The sequence below is a fragment of the Adelges cooleyi genome, unplaced genomic scaffold, assembly GCF_023614345.1.
Source record: "Adelges cooleyi isolate 19-005CV unplaced genomic scaffold, UGA_ACOO_1.1 ACOO_flye_CR_arks_rails_tigmint_CR_PRNA_108, whole genome shotgun sequence".
Taxonomy (NCBI): Eukaryota; Metazoa; Arthropoda; class Insecta; order Hemiptera; family Adelgidae; genus Adelges; species Adelges cooleyi.
In genome coordinates, this window is record NW_026095761.1 from 7,160,978 (window position 1) to 7,179,769 (window position 18,792).

At 30.9% G+C, this 18,792-nt stretch overlaps 3 protein-coding genes across 6 annotated transcripts in view; 1 reads left to right on the top strand and 2 right to left on the bottom strand.

Moving 5' to 3' along the window:
- LOC126843186 (myocardin-related transcription factor A-like) overlaps positions 1-3,614 on the bottom strand; it is a 65,030-nt gene extending 61,416 nt beyond the window's left edge. For 2 of the 3 annotated variants that reach the window (XM_050580561.1, XM_050580570.1), the window contains exon 1: positions 3,372-3,614. The gene's annotated coding sequence lies outside the window, so the exon portion shown is untranslated. The remainder of the gene's footprint in view (positions 1-3,371) is intronic. The other variant, XM_050580577.1, reaches the window with a different exon arrangement.
- Positions 3,615-3,798: 184 nt separating this feature from the next.
- LOC126840105 (ATP-dependent RNA helicase DHX8) lies at positions 3,799-9,799 on the top strand. Its single transcript, XM_050575610.1, has 18 exons — positions 3,799-4,006; positions 4,088-4,173; positions 4,271-4,485; positions 4,552-4,971; positions 5,043-5,238; positions 5,306-5,412; positions 5,496-5,640; positions 5,718-5,888; positions 5,959-6,121; positions 6,206-6,387; positions 6,705-6,952; positions 7,017-7,542; positions 8,067-8,207; positions 8,280-8,420; positions 8,484-8,636; positions 8,733-9,058; positions 9,125-9,304; positions 9,383-9,799. The coding sequence occupies exons 1-18, from the start codon at positions 3,913-3,915 to the stop codon at positions 9,603-9,605; spliced, it is 3,717 nt and encodes a 1,238-aa protein (XP_050431567.1). The 5' UTR covers positions 3,799-3,912; the 3' UTR covers positions 9,606-9,799.
- Positions 9,648-11,471, bottom strand: LOC126840116 (RNA-binding region-containing protein 3-like). Of its 2 annotated transcripts, none has more exons than XM_050575621.1 (3): positions 11,084-11,469; positions 9,952-10,968; positions 9,648-9,882 (listed from the first exon to the last, which is right to left on the bottom strand). In XM_050575621.1, exons 1-3 carry the CDS (start codon positions 11,227-11,229, stop codon positions 9,720-9,722), a joined length of 1,326 nt encoding a protein of 441 aa, XP_050431578.1. In that variant the 5' UTR covers positions 11,230-11,469; the 3' UTR covers positions 9,648-9,719. The 2 variants fall into 2 exon arrangements, with proteins under 2 accessions (XP_050431578.1, XP_050431588.1); XM_050575631.1 differs by having other exon boundaries at positions 9,752-9,896; positions 11,084-11,471.
- Between the last annotated feature and the right edge of the window lie 7,321 nt (positions 11,472-18,792).

The following is an 18,792-nucleotide window of genomic DNA, read 5'->3' on the forward strand; positions in this document are numbered from 1 at the left end:
CGCTTCAGCTCGTTTTGTGTACAAGGCGTTCCAGTTAAACCGAAATAATAAAATAAGAAGATATACCATATGAGCCCGAGCCAAACATAAAGTGAGTCATTTGTTTTCGTACGACACAAAAAAGCTCCGGAACAGCAATGGCGGTTACATGGCTACGATAGGCGGGGGAGTACACCGTGTATATTTTTAGCCCGACAGTTTTGCTGCCGAGAACTTATGCTATGCATGAAAAAAAATAAAATCATCAACAACATGTACACACATACTTGATGCATGAAACTGCTGTGACGATATTGTTATTGTGTCATGTAGACGAGTAAGTAATGCCTTTGGTCCGTTAAGGGTCGCGAGTTCCCCGGTATAGTCTAAACGGTGAGAGGGGGAGCAGATAGGAGAAAGAAGGTGTGCTAATGATCATAACAACATATACGAGGCCAGGGACGGACACAAGGTGAAGGGTTGAAGCCCCTCTCTGTATTTGAATTGAATGTATTAAAACTGTATTTGTATGTTTATTTTTTTTATAATATAATTTATTTTGGATCAATATTTTCATCCCTAGATTCGACCTGTACGAAGTAAAAGTAGTGTTCCATATTTAAACATTTTAATTTTTTGACGCTCTGAACACTAAACTTACTAACATATATTATATTAACTTCGAACAAATTTGAGTTGAACAGCACGATGAAAACTCGAGCCGGATAAGTCTTGGAAACCTATCATAATGCTTTAATATAATATAACCCATGAAAATAATTAATTTTGTTGTACAACGGTTTCGAGTTCACGCTGTTTTAATCTACGATAAAATATGCTACTTGACAAAAACCCAAATGGGGTGAACAAATTCAGCAAAATTCAGGATGAAAAACTTACATTGTGTACGATTATTTTATTGTAATTAAGTTCTTGTCGACTACCAAGAAGGAAATCCGCGATTCTGTTCAAGGCGGCCACTACTATAGCGGTAGGAGAAGGCTGTTGTTTTTTATTATTACTGTAAAACACGACCTGCCTATGTTTTTTTTTATAATTATTATTTTTCTTTCTATCCGGATAGGGCGACACCTCCGCGCGAAAAAAAACCCACGCCAATAAAACCCCGTACAAAAATATCATCGCCTACGCCATATAGTGCCAATGATCGACATCACAACTAAGAGATCATAAATACCCTAAGGGTACTTTATAAGCCAACAAAATTAAGAAAAGTTAAATCCTTCCCTTGAAAATCGAGTTAAACATCCTAAAAACGTACACATATTTTTATTTCAAATAACGGCACTCAATTACATTTTACCGATATACAGGGGAAACCAAAAAAAAATAAAATCACAAACCCTTCAGGGGTTGAAATTTTTTCAATTGTTTTGAAAAATGTGTAATAAAACTATTTAGAAAATCCGAAAAACATGATTAAGTCCTTTTTTAACACATAATTCTCATTTGTTGGTTTTTACTTATTTTTATCATGTATTTTGGATATACAGGGTGATCAACTTATCGTGAATCACTCAATATCTCAGTGCGTTTAATTAATAATTTAATTTTTTTTTCCATAACATATTTATGCAATGTCATCTTAATTTCTCACAATTTATTTTTTATTTTTACCCCTTCCCAACAGTGAAATGCGCGCAGATAAAAATAATTCTACACTCCACCATTCCTCCTGTCCTGAATTTGAAACTTTCCTTCCCATCTTAACTTTTAAACTCTTATAGCTTCAAAAATAGTTATCCAAAACTGGTTATCGACCAGTAAACATTTTTAGTACATTATTCTCAATTTAAAAACCATTTATGATGTAATATAGAATGAACAATTCTATAAAAAAAAATATTACTAACCTGAAGCTGAAAATTGGAATAAGTGAACAGAAAACATATTAGCAAGTATTCCATATAAGTACATTTAAATTTTTCGTAAATATATCCGCAGGACGAGTCTTATGGTGGCATTTCAGACCCATTACATAGCCTCTCGTCAGAGCATATAGTTACGGCTCAGCCACTAAGAACCTACTCGTGGATATGTTTGCAAAGAACATAGATAATATTTTAATCTACAAGAGCTTTAATGTCGTCCAAGCTAAAGTAATTGGCAGGTGAAAATTCGGAAAAAAAATCAATTTAGTTTCGTTAAATTAAAATAAAAAAACTTCCCTATGAGTAATGTAAAATTTAGTTTAAAAGAATTGTTGCTAAATTATAAAATTGGCACTATTTTTTATTACACAATGATGATTATTTTGTGACTTTTTTTATTGTTTATAAACAGTACCTACCTAATCATACAGCTATGATATATATATCATACAGCTATCATACATCTATGACAATTACTATCATATAATTAAAACTGCAAGCAATTAATTAAGACTGAAGCAACTAATACACATTAACTTCTTTTATTATTAGTCAATACAGTACTTCAAAAAAAAAAAGGCCCACTGTTAATTGGTATCAACAAAATACATTTTGTATACCGCCATTATCTAAAATGATGATTCATACTAATTAATAGTAACTCTACTTTAAGATTTTAATATGTAGTTTATATTAAAAAATTATCATTGGTATTTGAAGAAAATTAAAAAAGGAATGAGTGGATCTTATTTATTATAGAAATATGAAAAAAAAATATATTAACAGTTATTGATTAATATTATATAGGTCAAGGTAAGTTACCTATATCAGAAAATAGGTAATAAAATCAATGTGTTCAAAAATAATGGCATAACGATAAAAAGAAAAAGTTGTTAATCATTTATAAAATGTTTACAGATAACAAGGTTATCTATAAAGTACAATATTAAACTATATTCATTAAGGGTCAATGAAATGTGTTAAGAGCAAATCCAGCTGCAGTAATGTAAACAAATCAGGAAAACTAAATATTGCAAATGTTTCGCAATATTTATTAATAATATTTTTTATATTTTTACTCCCATGTAAAAATCTCGACGTACCAAAATTGTTTAATATTAATATACAGCTACTATGTATTATAAGACATATTAGACAACTATTATTTAACAAAATCAATACACTAAATATTATAATATTATATGATTGGAAATTCAAATGATTATTTGTCATTAACGAAAAATTTTAATACTAAAACAGTTGTTTCTCATAAGTGAATACAATCGATAGACAATTTACACTTTGTAGCTTAAATGGACGTTTTAAAAATTATACAAGTCGAGTTTTGGAGTACCTTGTAATAATAATAATATTGATGCTCTAACAGGTTAAGTTTATGTGTTACAGAATCGGCCAAACTCATAAACGTAACGTGAAGCGATTGCATCTACGGCCAATTCAAAATTATTTTTAAATGTCAAATAATAAAACAAAACTCACTGGTTGTTCTATGGCGATTTTAATTTCTTACCATAGGTAGTATTTTCAACAGTGATAAATTATTTTTTTTCAAAATTGCACTAGCGGTCGATAACAAAAAGAATATTTAATCTTAAACGTGACACTTATACTTTTTCAAAAATATGATTAACTACATTAAAACGTATCGATAAACTCGGTGATTTTAAAACAAAAATAATGGTTTAAAATAATAAAATATATTATATTATGTATGCATAAATAATATTGACAGAAAATCGTATAGCTTTTTTGCTTCTTTGGTAGTCTTTCGTTGCAACTTGCAATGATAATTGATAAGCAACACGGCAACACAACCGCGCAATTATCACAACTGTGTTGGCCAAACTGTTTTCCTTATCACTTGAGTCCTTGTTGTGATGATAACTCATAACTGTTGTCAGTTTGACTTGCGCTTAACTGCTATAGTTCAGATGTTCAGTTAACACACTTTTTTTGTAACTTTTGAATAATGTTTTTTTGAGCAATTATTTTGTAAAATTTATTTAATACTTTGTTTGCAATGGACGAACTACAGAAATTAGAACACTTGTCGTTGGTATCGAAAATATGTACAGAATTAGAAAACCATTTAGGTTTAAATGACAAGGACTTGGGTAAGATAATATTGTTATAAAACGATTAGAAACGTATTTTAATTAAATTTAATGTAAATTTTATTGTTTGTCAAACAACAGCCGAATTCATCATCGATTTGGCCTACAATAATGACACTTTAGACTCTTTCAAAAAAGCTCTGCTTAAAAATGGAGCTGAGTTTTCGGTTAGTATTGTATCTTACGTAGTTGATGGCCATAGTTTTTTTTTTATAAAAATAAGATAGATACTATATTTTGTGGTTGTATTCGTTTGTCGTTCAGGACTCGTTCATAGCCAATTTATTGCGTATTATACAACACATGCAACCAAGAATGTCTAAACAATCTGGGAACAGCATGAATAACGATATAGAAAAAACCGATACATTGGCTTGTAAGTTTCCTGGCTTAGCTATTCCAAATGACATTAGCAGTAAAACCGACGACCCGGTCAGTGGAGCTATGGCTGAATTAGAAGCTCTCGCTCCTACGTTCAAGTATGTTGCAAATTAAAAATAAATTAATCTTATTATTTTATTAATATTTTATTGCATTTATAATAGTGAAAAGGAATCTGGTGATAGTGAAAAACCATCAGAGAGTAGACACATGTCAAGAAGCCGATCGAAAAGTCATGATCGAAAATACAAACGACGCAGCCCTAGGCACAGGAGTAATAGTCGCGATAATCATCAAAGAGAAAGAAGCCGTGACAGGCTTAGAGACAAAAGCCGCGACAGACACAGAGACAGAAGTCGCGACAGGCACAGGGACAAAAGTCACGACAGGCATAGGGACAGAAGTCGCGATAGACATCACAGAGGTAAAAGCCAGGATCGCTCAAGAAACAGAAGCAGAGACAGACATAGAAATCGAAGCAGTGATCGTCACAGAAACCGAGATAGACGTGACAAAAGTGATCACCGGAGTTCTAGAAGGAGCAGAAGCCGAGACAATTACAAAAGAGACAAAAATGACAAAACGTATGTTTTTTTTGATTTATTAAAAAAAAAATACAAATTAAATTAATATAAAAATATTTAATTATACGTAGAAATGAACCAAAAAGTAAATTCCCCGAATTGGGTCGAGTATATGCCGGCAAGGTGTTGAACATAGTCGAATTTGGCTGTTTTGTACAACTGGATGCTTTCCGACAAAGTCAGGGACTAGTGCATATATCTCAGTTACGTCAGAAAGGTAGAGTGAACACTGTTAGCGACGTTGTTTCTAGAGGCGATAAAGTCATGGTAAGTTGTCATTTAATTTAACTATCTCACTTAAAAGACAAGCAAAATGACTTTATCCATTTCTTAGGTAAAAGTCATATCTATTAGCGGCAATCAAAAAATCTCCTTGTCGATGAAAGACGTCGATCAAGAAACTGGGGAAGACCTAAACCCTATGGTTGGTCCAGGAGACAAGTATGATATTAATTTCATAAATATTTGTTAAATAATGTTATACATTTCTACCGTATTATATATTGTATTTATAATATTTGTAGTGATGATGAAGATATGATGGGTGGCCGTAATCCTGACCGGCCTACTTCATTGTTAGAGTTACAAACAGTTGCCGATGGGGATGAGACGGCAAATTTGAAACGTGTAAATAAAATATCGTCACCGGAACGTTGGGAAATCAAACAAGTAACTTAAAATTGTATTTTGTTTATTCGTGTGGGTCAATAAAACTATGTATTTTAAACGTGTAATTCTGTTAACAGATGCTGTCCGCTAATTGCATCGACAAAAGTGAATTGCCCGATTTCGACGAGGAAACAGGTATTTTACCCAAAGACAACACAGAAGAAGAACAAGATATTGAAATTGAAATTGTCGAAGATGAACCGCCGTTTTTACATGGACACGGCAGAAACCTTCACGATCTCAGTCCTGTTAGTATAAATCAAGATAATATTTTTTGTTAAGGCAAAAAAAAAATTGTATTTTGTTAAAATGTTTTAGGTTCGTATTGTTAAAAATCCTGACGGTTCTCTTGCACAAGCTGCTATGATGCAAAGCGCATTGTCTAAAGAACGGCGTGAACAAAAAATGATTCAACGCGAACAAGAAATTGATTCTGTTCCTAAAAATGTCACCAAAAATTGGATCGATCCTCTTCCTGATAGTATGTTATACAATATCCTACTAAATATTACAATCTAATGTGTATATTTATATATATTTGAAATAATTATTTTTTACCATAAAGACGATAGCCGACAGTTGGCTGCAAACATGCGAGGAATAGGGTTGACTGCCCAAGATGTTCCGGAATGGAAGAAACACGTTATAGGAGGGAAGAAAAGTTCTTTTGGTATGAAGACTAATTTGAGTCTTTTAGAACAACGACAGAGTTTACCCATTTACAAACTCAAAGATGAACTTATCAAGGTAAATATTTGTCTATCTAACAATAGCGTAAAAGTTTTAAAAAAATTAAAAAACTCGTTCCTTTCCCAAATCCTTAAAAAAAAAAAATGTATTATAATTAACAAAGTTTATAATACTTATGAATCTAATCTAGTTATGGTCCGAAAATGATTTTTCAAAATTCGAGTTTTCTTAAAAATAGTAAAATATTTTTTTGGTTACAATTTGTTCCAAGAATTATTTCTCAAAAATGAGAACTATTCACTCGAAGACTCGTTTCTTTGAAATTGTTTGCTTACAACAATGTTAATTTTTTATATTCCGTATCTTTTTTCCAGGCGGTAACGGACAATCAAATTTTGATTGTCATTGGAGAAACAGGATCGGGAAAAACCACTCAAATCACTCAGTATTTAGCTGAAGCTGGATTTACGTCTAGAGGAAAGATTGGATGCACTCAACCCAGGAGAGTTGCTGCTATGTCAGTGGCAAAAAGAGTAGCAGAAGAATTTGGTTGCCGATTGGGGCAAGAAGTCGGTTACACCATTCGTTTCGAAGATTGTACAAGCCCAGAAACGGTCATCAAGTATGTTAATATTTTGTTATACTTCGCAGATTTTATTTGATAATGCTTCGGCGTTGATTTTTAGATACATGACGGACGGTATGTTGTTGCGAGAATGTTTGGTTGATTTTGATTTAAAAAACTACTCTGTCGTGATGTTGGACGAAGCTCACGAGAGGACCATTCACACAGACGTTCTTTTCGGCCTTCTAAAACAAGCGGTGACTAAACGAAAAGAGCTAAAACTCATTGTCACTTCGGCCACCTTGGACGCTGTCAAGTTTTCACAGTATTTCTTTGAAGCTCCTATATTCACCATTCCCGGACGTACTTTTCCCGTGGAAGTGCTGTACACCAAAGAGCCCGAGACTGATTACTTAGATGCATCGCTGATCACCGTCATGCAAATACATTTGCGTGAACCGCCTGGCGATATATTGCTTTTCTTAACTGGTCAAGAAGAAATTGACACCGCTTGTGAAATATTATACGAGAGAATGAAATCGTTAGGTCCCGATATTCCTGAGTTGATCATTTTACCAGTTTATTCAGCATTGCCTAGTGAAATGCAAACAAGAATCTTCGAAGCCGCTCCTCCTGGATCCAGAAAAGTATTAATATGATTACTTTAGTCGACAATAAGTCCCGAACAAATACTAAAAGGGGGTAAAAATTTCCTAAGAAAAAATCTAGGTCAAGTATGTGTAAATTAAAAAAAAAAACCGTAAGACAAATTAAGATATCACTTAATACTAAATGAAATCCATCCGTTTTGGCAATCACTTTTATTAGCCTAATAAAATTAAACTATTATCTTTTTTTTTGTTTTTTCTAAATAGATATGATAATCTTTTGAAATAACCTTTTATTTATAATGTTTGCCAGACAATTTTTCGCATTTTGATTCCTAAGAATTAGCACATTTCATTTATCTTGCAATTAACAGCATGTTTCAGTTTGCCATGAATAATAAAAATATTTATAAAATGACTTGTGCAAATATTATAACGTTTCATTACTTGCAAAGAAAACTAATTTTGTAATAATTGTAAAATATTTCATGGCTAGGTGAAACGTGCTAGTTTTTGGTAAAAGACATCAAATTTTACTAATAAAAATAAAATCTTACTTAAAGGTGGTAATCGCTACCAACATTGCTGAGACTTCGTTGACAATCGATGGTATTTACTATGTTGTCGACCCAGGATTCGTAAAGCAAAAAGTGTACAACTCAAAAACTGGAATGGACTCTTTGGTCGTAACACCCATTTCACAGGTATAATTTTTTTTTTTTTTTTAATCTATATGATAGCCATAAAATATAATGTAACTGAATTATATTGTCTAGGCCCAAGCCAAACAAAGAGCTGGACGTGCCGGTCGAACGGGCCCTGGTAAATGTTATAGGCTTTACACAGAAAGAGCTTACCGAGATGAAATGTTACCCACTCCTGTGCCAGAAATACAGCGTACCAACTTAGCCACTACAGTACGTATTAACTGCACCGCATTTAAGTGTACACAATGGTAATCTCTCAATATTGCCAAATAGGTGTTACAACTCAAAACGATGGGCATTAACGATTTACTCCATTTCGATTTCATGGACGCGCCACCCGTAGAAAGTTTAATCATGGCTTTGGAATCGTTACATTCGTTGAGCGCTCTGGACGATGAAGGACTGCTGACCAGACTTGGACGACGTGTATGTTTGTTTATTCCACATTCGATTTTGTACAATCAGCCGAAATCATACTTTGTTGATAATATTTGAATGTCATTTTTTTTTTTTTTTATGTAGATGGCTGAATTTCCGTTGGAACCGAATTTATCGAAAATGTTAATCATGTCGGTCCATCTTCAGTGTTCCGAAGAAATATTAACCATTGTGTCTATGTTATCCGTGCAAAATGTTTTCTACAGGCCAAAAGACAAACAAGCGTTGGCCGATCAAAAAAAAGCCAAATTCAATCAAATCGAAGGTGACCATTTAACGTTGTTAGCTGTGTACAATTCGTGGAAGAACAATAAATTCAGCAACGCTTGGTGTTATGAAAACTTTGTTCAAATTCGTACGTTGAAACGAGCACAAGACGTTCGCAAACAGTTGCTTGGTATCATGGACAGGTGAGACATAAGTTAATAGATTTATAATTAAATGTGCCTCTAATCATTTAACTCTGTTGTTTACAGGCATAAACTGGACGTGGTTTCGGCCGGAAAGAACACAGCTCGAATTCAAAAAGCTATTTGTTCAGGATTCTTTCGTAATGCTTCTAAAAAAGACCCCCAAGAAGGTTATCGCACCCTAGTCGATGGACAGGCCGTGTACATTCATCCAAGCAGTGCTTTGTTCAATAGACAACCCGAATGGTTTGTGTTCACTGTTGGTGATTTATTTTTTATCGTTTACATATTTCATATATGTAATTTTGGAACGTTTCTTTCCAGGGTCATGTACCATGAGTTGGTTCAAACAACCAAAGAATACATGCGTGAAGTGACCACGATCGACCCAAGATGGTTAGTTGAATTTGCGCCGGCCTTTTTCAAATTTTCTGACCCTACAAAGTTGAGCAAATTCAAAAAGAATCAACGACTTGAGCCGCTCTACAACAAATATGAAGAACCCAACGCATGGAGAATTTCCAGAGTGAGGAGAAGGAGGAACTGAAATTGTGTTATTTTTATACTATCATAACAAAAGTGTATAGACTTTAAACTGTAAAAATTCAATTTTATTTTTAATTATTTGTACATGTTTACAATTATTATTAATTAAACTACGTCATTTTGCTGTCGCCGACCTAGCAAACTGTACTACCATTGGCTTGTCCTTTAAAATATAACCATTTGTTTCGTCCAGGGCTTGACTAGCATTTTTCACTTGAGGCATTGTTATGAACGCTTGACCTTTCATCCGCCCTTCTTGCATTAACCGTACATCAAACCTACAAAACCAAATCTAAACAGTTGTTTTACAACATTAAAACCTAAATATAAATTTTAAAAAAACTCACATTGTTCCTGGTTGAAGTTCTTCGGAGGTAATAAATCGTTTATAAATGAATTTCAAGTCTTCGGTTGTAACAGTTTTGGCTAGATTCTTCACGTATAATCTGCAAGATGGAGCCCCGGGGTGGTAATTCTTGTAAACAGGTAAATTTTTCAAGTCTTTGTTTGATAATCTATTTGCAGTCAATTCTTCTATGCTTATGCAATCGCCAGTGATTGCATCATCGTCGGATGGATTTTCAGTATTGTCTTCTTGAACTTCTAGAGGTTTTGTTGAATATATCACTCCAAACCCTCCTTCGGTATCGGCTGGTGGCCCCTCCACTGGTTTTAACTCCGAGGAAACCTTAAGTTCAATTTTTTTATGCGATTCCCGCTCAACTGTATCAAAAACTTGAGACACCTCAATTTTACTTTTTTTTGGAACTGAACCAGTAGCAACCTTTAGCCGTTTTGGTTTTAACCCCTTAGACTTTGGCCTTTTTAATTCCAACGGTTTAACTACAGCTTTATCTTTTATATCCGCTTCGTCTTCTTCACTTTCCATTTCGGATTCGGATAATTCAGGGTCGGTCTCATACATGGTCGTATAACAATCCACAGTTTCACTTTTCTGAAAAACATATGGTTTTTGGCCTTCCACCTGGTCAAAAGGCGCCGGCAAGTTCATGCGGTTCATCAAATGAAGTACTTGGTAGTAAAATTTGTTGTTAATAGTCAATGCGTGAGCTATATTTGACAATATATGAGGATTAGGACTGGGATAACAGTAACGCAGGTGATGTGGTGGCGGTAAATCAAAGTTTAGTCCCGTGGTCCAACTGTTTAATTTTTTTACATAGGCTTCTTGCAATTTTTTAACATCATCATTGTTGCATTCGATCTGTGGCGGCGGCTTAGGACATACCATGAGATTGACGTCAAGATCCGTGGGAGACATTTCCACAGTCAACCTCCGACCGAACAACTCTCTTTGATGCAATCGTTGAATCACAGCCTCTGCTATATCTTCCGACTCGAATCTAAATAATATTAATACTGATCAAATTACAATTATGTGTTTTTAAGATATATTAGTACATCATTATATAGTTATTGATTAACTGTTATAAAAGACATATAAAATACAAAAAATACCTGGCATATGCAATGCATCTTTTATGTGCTTTAGATGTTAATAACTTGACGTGCTGGGCACCAAAGTGTTGTAGGAAATCAACTTTGTGCTCGTCCGTAATTTCCGGTGGCATATGACGGACAATAATTGTACAGGAAGATTTCATTTTTTATAAAGTCGACTCAATTTCATAAATAGAGTGAGTAACTAAATTATGTTAATTACAAGCATTTTAGTTTAAAATGACATAATAAAAATAAATCTGGTTAAATAATTACACATAATATTTTTATAAGTGTTGTAAAAAATAAAATAACCAACTATTATTATATCTTGTATTAACGTACCAGATCGTTTATTATTTATTACTAAATGATGAAAATAAGGAAAAAAAAAAAGTTTAAAACAATAAATATTAATAAACATAATATTTTAAATTATAAATTAAAATATTGAAAGCGATAACTGTTGACAACTCGTTTTATGATGTGATAAGGCCATAGATAATAAATAGGAATATTGTTCTCTGCCATAAAGTTACGTTATGTTCATAGTACTCAGAGTTCAGACCAGTTACCACATACCATCACGGTTTAATATATAATTATTTTTATTTTTAAATACTTTTAAACTATTTATATTTTAATATGTACTTTATTTTAGCTTCGATGTGGAGCAGAGATGCTATTGGTTTTACAATGTTGTAGCTTTTTTTTTTTGTCTGTATACTCTTTTTTAATACTGGACCAATTCCTTCGAGTAAGCAACTATATAAATCACAAATTTCATCTAGTTGGTATTTGGGGGGGGGGGGGGGTTGAAAGTTTTAAAAGTTTAAAAAAAAAATTCGTGACTACAGTTTTATTTACTTATTCCATAAAGCTAACTAATTTTAGTATTTTAAAAATGCTGTCAAATATAAAATTGTGTAAACCTACGTGGATAATTTACTCGTCGCACAACCGCAGTAAGGTTCCCCGTTCTAATATTTAAATGTTCAGCAGTGCTATAATATATTTAATTCTAATACCATTATTTATAAATATTATAGATAACCCACAGAGACAAATTTTAGTTCTGTACGCCAACACGGGACGGGCGATAGTCAATCGTTTTCAATGAAAATGATACTACTAGGCACTAACGCCCGTACCGTGTCGGTTACAGAACTAAAATTTGTCTCGGTGGGCCATCTATAATGTTTATAATCAATGCTAATATCTGTAATATATAGATCCTATTGATATTTTTTTTGTATTTTTCTACGACGATAAATTGTTACCTTGGATAGACAGGCATTTATTGATACCTATGTGAATTTTACATGAAAATTCAATTTTTATTTTCTGGTGTTGAGTTTTTGTATAATGGTAGTATTTACAATTATTATTAATTTATAAGCAACATGTTAATTTTAGTTAGGTTTAGTATTACGCCTTTAATAAGTATAATACAGACCTGTATAATTCCTGAAATCTGATAATATTTTTGACATAACAATTTAAATGTTAAATACTTTTTTTTTTTAATTCTTATAAGTTATATAAAGTATTTGGGATTCCATATAAATGAGTCCTATTTACTTATTATCTCAACATCTGAAAAAAAACCTTATATTATTTTTACAGTGTATAATAAATTGATGCATGTTAGAAAATAGAGTCCGGTGAGTGGTAATTTGAGAGAAGAGAAGGCTCATGTCTAGGGCTATGCTTAAGTACGTCAAAATCTTTCAGTAGGCATCTCTAATCATATCGAGGCCTTAATAAAACTATCCGTCCCTCTAAACTATACTTCTTAAATTGCATTAAAAAAAAATGCAAAACCACATTCCTAAATCCTAATAATTATAGAAATAATATACATATGATTTAAGATTAAAAACATAATTTAATTTTGTTCTCTAATTAAGGCGTTGCGTCGTCTGCACCAGTGTAATGTCAAAAAAAGTAACAATGACATATCATATTATTTAAAAATATTTCCAAACCATTTTCATTAATATTTAATTAATTAAGATCTTTCGTCTGATCAAGTTTATTTTGATTAAGATTATTTTTATAATAAATAATTGTGTGAATAAAACGCATGTGCACACTGGACAAGCTACTATTTACACCCTTCTATCAACCACAACTACTCTGTCAATTAATTCAATCTATGCTAAATTAATATTAATAATGTAAAGCAAATTTTATGTTCAAAGAGATTCTTTATTATATATAATATAATACAATATAGGATCTCCTTGAACACATAATTTGCAAACCTTTGCTGACTCTATGTGATTTTTTAACTGCTGAAAACAATTCGTTTCTATGTTAACTTCTGCTTGTTGTTTGAATAGCAATACGTAGCAATTGTATATTGATAGTATATTAAAAAGTCAATACTTAGATTTGAATATTTTCAGCGAACAATATTATGCATTGTGTCGAAGCGTTCTGCAGATATATTTTACGTTAAAAAAATTACTTTTTCGAACGACTTAAACTACTGTCATGTGCTAGCATAAGTTTGGACGTAACTTCAAGCTATTTCAAAAAAAAAAATCCAAAAGCGACCAAAAACTCAAAAAGGGGTTGAGACTTGGGGACTTGATGGTAGGTACTTCGAACACATACAGTTATTATATTATTTAACATAAGACAGCAATATGTTCTTCTCTCTCATTGCTATTTATAATACTAATATTATGTTAATTTTTTTTTTTTTTTAGATTCAAGTGCAATTATTTACACGTGGTGGTCGATCATAAATTTCCTAAAAAGTATAAATAATACGAAGTAACCCGTAAGCAAAACATGTAGTAATTTATTTTAAATATTAATAATAATTTAATTGTATACAGCTGAAAGGGTCCGGAATTAACTACAGACGAAATAATTGTACTTAAGTTTCTCTGCTCAGTAAAATTCTTACATATTAAATTCAAAATAAAATAATTGAAAAAACATTTTTTTTTATATGACTGGTTTGTCAATTCTAGACCTTTTTCTAGTGCTTGATTTAGTATAAGTAATGTATTCCTCAGACGAATTTATAAAAAGGGAGTGTAATTATTGGAAATATTTTTTTAACTAAATCAATACATTTCTGAGTAATATATTTTGGTCTCACTTGGAAGTAAAAACAAAGATACCTAGTAGGTACCTACGCTAAATATCTAAACAATAGAGTTACCTCCCCTCCCCTCTACTAAGTCAAGTACTGTGTGGATTAGGTCTATGTGCGATGATGCTATTTTACTCTCAATACTCCCTTTATAAATTATTTTGGACAACCGCACAATTATAATTTTTTTATTTAAGTAAATTTACACATTTTAGCACTATTGTCATTTCAGATAATTAAACTAAACTACTTTAACAATTTTTTCGTTTGTAACTTCTAACTTTCGCGTTGTGATCGTTCTCGTTAAAGTTCATAAACCTCTCACATTTTCTGCTCAGTAAAAATTAATTACTTTAAAATTTGTGTCCAGTCACAGCATTTTGTACACCAACAAGATTTTTTTGTAAATCAAATTACCAATATCTATCCCGTGATCCTACTGGATAACCTCCTTCGTACTCTCTTATACGCAAAGTCTGTCGATACCGGGATATTTTATTCGTTAAGTTAGTCATAAGTTAGTCATTAAGTTAGTCATAAGTTATGCCCGGATCGACTTTGATGCGTAAGTCCACCATTGTCTGTTGCGTGGCCGCCCAGTCTGTCGATACCGGGATATTTTAGTCATTAAGTTAGTCTTAAGTTATGCCCGGATCGACATCTATGCGTAAGTTCACAATTACTTGAAACGACCCACCACACATTTCTGGTGGTTGTACAGTAAATACAATTTGAGCATCATCGTAGATGGAGATACCACATTAAAAAAAACGAGCCAAATACTCTACCTCATAGGTGGTTTGGAAACGAGTATACAATCCTTAATACGAAGTAACCGGTAAGCAAAACATGTAGTAATTTATTTTAAATATTATAATAATTGATTTGTATACAGCTGTAAGGGTCCGGAATTAACTACAGACGAAATAATTGTACTAAGTTTCTCTGCTCAGTAAAATTCTTACTATTTAAATTTAAAATAAAATAATTGAAAAAACATTTTTTAATATGTCTGGTTTGTTTCATTGGCGTGTCCATAAGCAGGCGATAACGATAATATCACGTATTTATTATTATGTAATTCTATTTTAGGCTTTAAAGTTAAAAGAAAACTTACATCAAAATATTTTTCTTTTTTTACATCATTGAACCCGGACCCCCCCCCCCGTGAATACGGCCATGTTCCAAAGAATATGTATAATATCCTTTCCAATCTATATTCTTATAATTTATTTTTAATTATTCAGAATTCAGAAATGAATCCAAGTACTTTTATTATGTATTTCAGTGCCTAAGTATTTCATAATTAAATAACTCGACTCTATTTTGTTCACTAAATCAGGGTCGGCGACAAAATGTATAATATTGGTTTAAAAATAGAATTTACACGATATCTTTGTTGATAAAATCTGGTATCACTGGTAAAACTGGTTTGTAGGTATATTAAATAATTAATTATTATTCAAACTTTCCATAAGATTGGGAAGCTGTAAAGAACACTAAGATTAGTATGCATAATAATTATATGGTTCAAATGAAAATTTCATAGAACGAAATGTTGAAAATGAATCATTTAGACAATTCGATATAACCAGTTTTGCATATTTTACAGTTTAGCGATACTCCTATAAACCCACAGTTAAAACGTTATAAATTCAGATTATGACATAATATTATTACCGTGTCTTAATGTAACGTGTAATAGTTCAGGCAAGATTCTAGTCAGATGATGTAAATTTTTAAACTTTAGGACACCGTACACCTGTTTTTGTGGCCTTAAAACGTCTCAGGAGAATAGCTCTCATTTGGGCAACAGTGTTCGAACAAAAACCAAACTTTGTCAGCATAAAGATTTTAACATCATCTATGTTGGTACGTTAGTTTTTTAAATTACTTTAATCCTGTGATTTTTTTATGAGTCTTAGAAAAAAAAGACTAAAAAACAAATATAAAAATATGTTAATAAAATGAAATGCGTTAATTCTATCAAAAAAACTAACACACACACTTATATGTGAAGTATTAACAGTAAACTTATATTTAAAAAAATAAAGTAATAATTCTGTTATTTTTTAGAATAAAAGAACATGTGAATAACTTTTATAATATAACTGTTAAGAGAACTTTTAAAAATATAGCATTATTAAAAGTTACTGTTGCTACTTTTCAATTAAGTTTTTTTTTTTTAAATTATCTATGCATACTAAACAGAAGTAAATCGACCCCAACGTGTAGTTAAAATTGTTTTGTATCAATGTATGTAATTTGTTCCTATGTAAAAGAATTCTGATAAACGTCGATCTTCGAGCACATGTGTAAGCAACATTTACAACACTGTATTTTTTTTTTAAGAAAACGCCAAATCTAAATGAATGAAATCAGCCCGGCAAGACTGTCAAGTATTCTCTAGTAACAAGAATCTTTGCAAAATAGTTTTAAACAATTGAGAGATACCAATACCGCCACGTGAGCCATGATGTAACTATTAAAAACGTGAGCGCTTAAAGCGCTAATTTTAATATATAATAATCATAGGTTTATATAGTAGACAACCAAAAATACAATTAGGTTACGCAGTTACTAAAATTATTTAATAAAACAATTTTATAAACCTGTTTAAAACACATAAACTTAAGTTCTAAAAAATATTTAAAATACTTAAACATATTTTAAATTTAACAGTCAAGTTTTTAATTGTACGTAACATAAAAATTGTATATAATAAAAATGATAGTCACTTAAATAGAAAACTTATTGCAGGAAGATATTGAGTTTTTTAAATTATACTATGTTTTGAATAAACTAATTATAACAATTTTTAAAACCTTAACATACTAAGTCTCAAAAATAATATTAGTAATATAATATTTAAATGAACGCAAATAATAATTTTAAAAAAAACCTAAATTAATTCATAAAATAAAAAAAATAAATTATGGAAGATACAATGAACTAAAGAGTAGAAGTTACAATTTAAATTATTAACATTACATGAAAAAAGAAAGAGAATGAAAAAAAAGTAGGAACGAGCTACTGTAATTAATATTATAATGTACAAATATAAGAATTGTTTCCATTTTTAACAAAGTACAAATAACGGTAACAAAAACAACATTTGTACTATCAAAAAGAAAACTATTTTAATCGTTTACACAGGAATAAGATAAATTATAGATTTGAGTTTGTTTAACATAATGAGAAATTACAAGACTATAAACATTAAATCCTTTGGCATAAGATAAGTCTAATAAACATTGATAAGTAAAGTACAAACTTTTTTACAATAGTATTCTCCAAATATATAATTTATATAATAATTAAAAGAAAAAAAAATAGAACTTATAATTAGAAATAAATAACAGCACAACGCAAATATTGAACATTAAATCTAGAAGATGATACACAGTAATGAAATAATAATGAACAATATAAAATGTGTGTAGCAAACAGGGAAAAATATTCAAAGCACTTACAGTTATGTTTATTAGTTACGTTATAATTAAAAACAAAATAAGTTTAAAATATTTTGAACTTTTGAGTTCGATAATCTCATAAAATTTAATGTAAGGCACTTTTATTATTGTCATAAATACAATTTAGTAGCAAAAATGTGTTGTATTTAGACATACATTAAAAAGTAATTCAATTTAGCAACAAACAAAAACATTTAATAGCTAATATATTAAACTTTATTTGATGTTTAGCGGATAAACCACAAATTAAATTCGGATTATCATACATTGTATAATTTACCTAACCATTATCTTTTCGTGTTTATTTAATTATTGTTAATAATTAATATCACACTAGATTGTGAGTTTAAAAGATAAAACGAGTTTTACATAGACAAACATAAAACAATTATTATAAATAATCAGTTATGATAAATCAAAACATTTGATTTACTTCTATATAAATACTATTCATAATATAACTAACATAATGTGTGATGTAAAATATTTTTATAAAAAAAATGAAGTAACTATAAACCATAAGTATACTGCTCAGGCCCTTTAAATAAAGTAATACAATCCTGATATATGTATCTATCTATTACTTATTCAGTACGTACAAATATACTTTTATTTTGAAATAATGAGCACAATACTAAACTCAAGAACAATCATTACGGGAGCTGACGGTTTTTTGGATCTAACTATACTCCTACCCTGTACTTTTTTTGACATAAGTATATATTTATTGCTTTGACATAACACAATCTACCTTAGTGTAAACTTAATGCAAATGGCACCTAGTTTTTAAAAATAAAATAACAGAATCCTATCTACATAGGGTTTATGAACCAGTCATCGACAGTATTCGTTCATTACTTGGATTTACATAACAATTACCACAAGGGTCAAGGATAAATATTTATATTGGCAGTGAGATTAAGTATTACTGGTATTTATCACATGTATAAATATATACACACACACACAAGTTTATATATTTACACACATATGTGTGTGTGTGTATATTTTATATTGACATCCAATTATATCCGTAAAAAAATAAAATATATAATATTAAATTTAATTAATGCTGTGGTAACACATAAAAAAAAATGTATGAACTAATTATACGAGACTTTTTTAACATTTATAAAAAAGTA

Coding starts and splice junctions, on each gene's coding strand:
- LOC126840105 (XM_050575610.1), top strand. CDS start 3,913: ATGGACGAACTACAGAAATTAGAACACTTGTCGTTGGTATCGAAAATA. Junction 5,413..5,495: donor ATGGTTGGTCCAGGAGACAA/GTATGATATTAA, acceptor TAATATTTGTAG/TGATGATGAAGATATGATGG. Junction 9,059..9,124: donor TTGCTTGGTATCATGGACAG/GTGAGACATAAG, acceptor TGTTGTTTACAG/GCATAAACTGGACGTGGTTT.
- LOC126840116 (XM_050575621.1), bottom strand. CDS start 11,229: ATGAAATCTTCCTGTACAATTATTGTCCGTCATATGCCACCGGAAATT. Junction 10,969..11,083: donor AGATGCATTGCATATGCCAG/GTATTTTTTGTA, acceptor AATATTATTTAG/ATTCGAGTCGGAAGATATAG. Junction 9,883..9,951: donor GAACTTCAACCAGGAACAAT/GTGAGTTTTTTT, acceptor TTGGTTTTGTAG/GTTTGATGTACGGTTAATGC.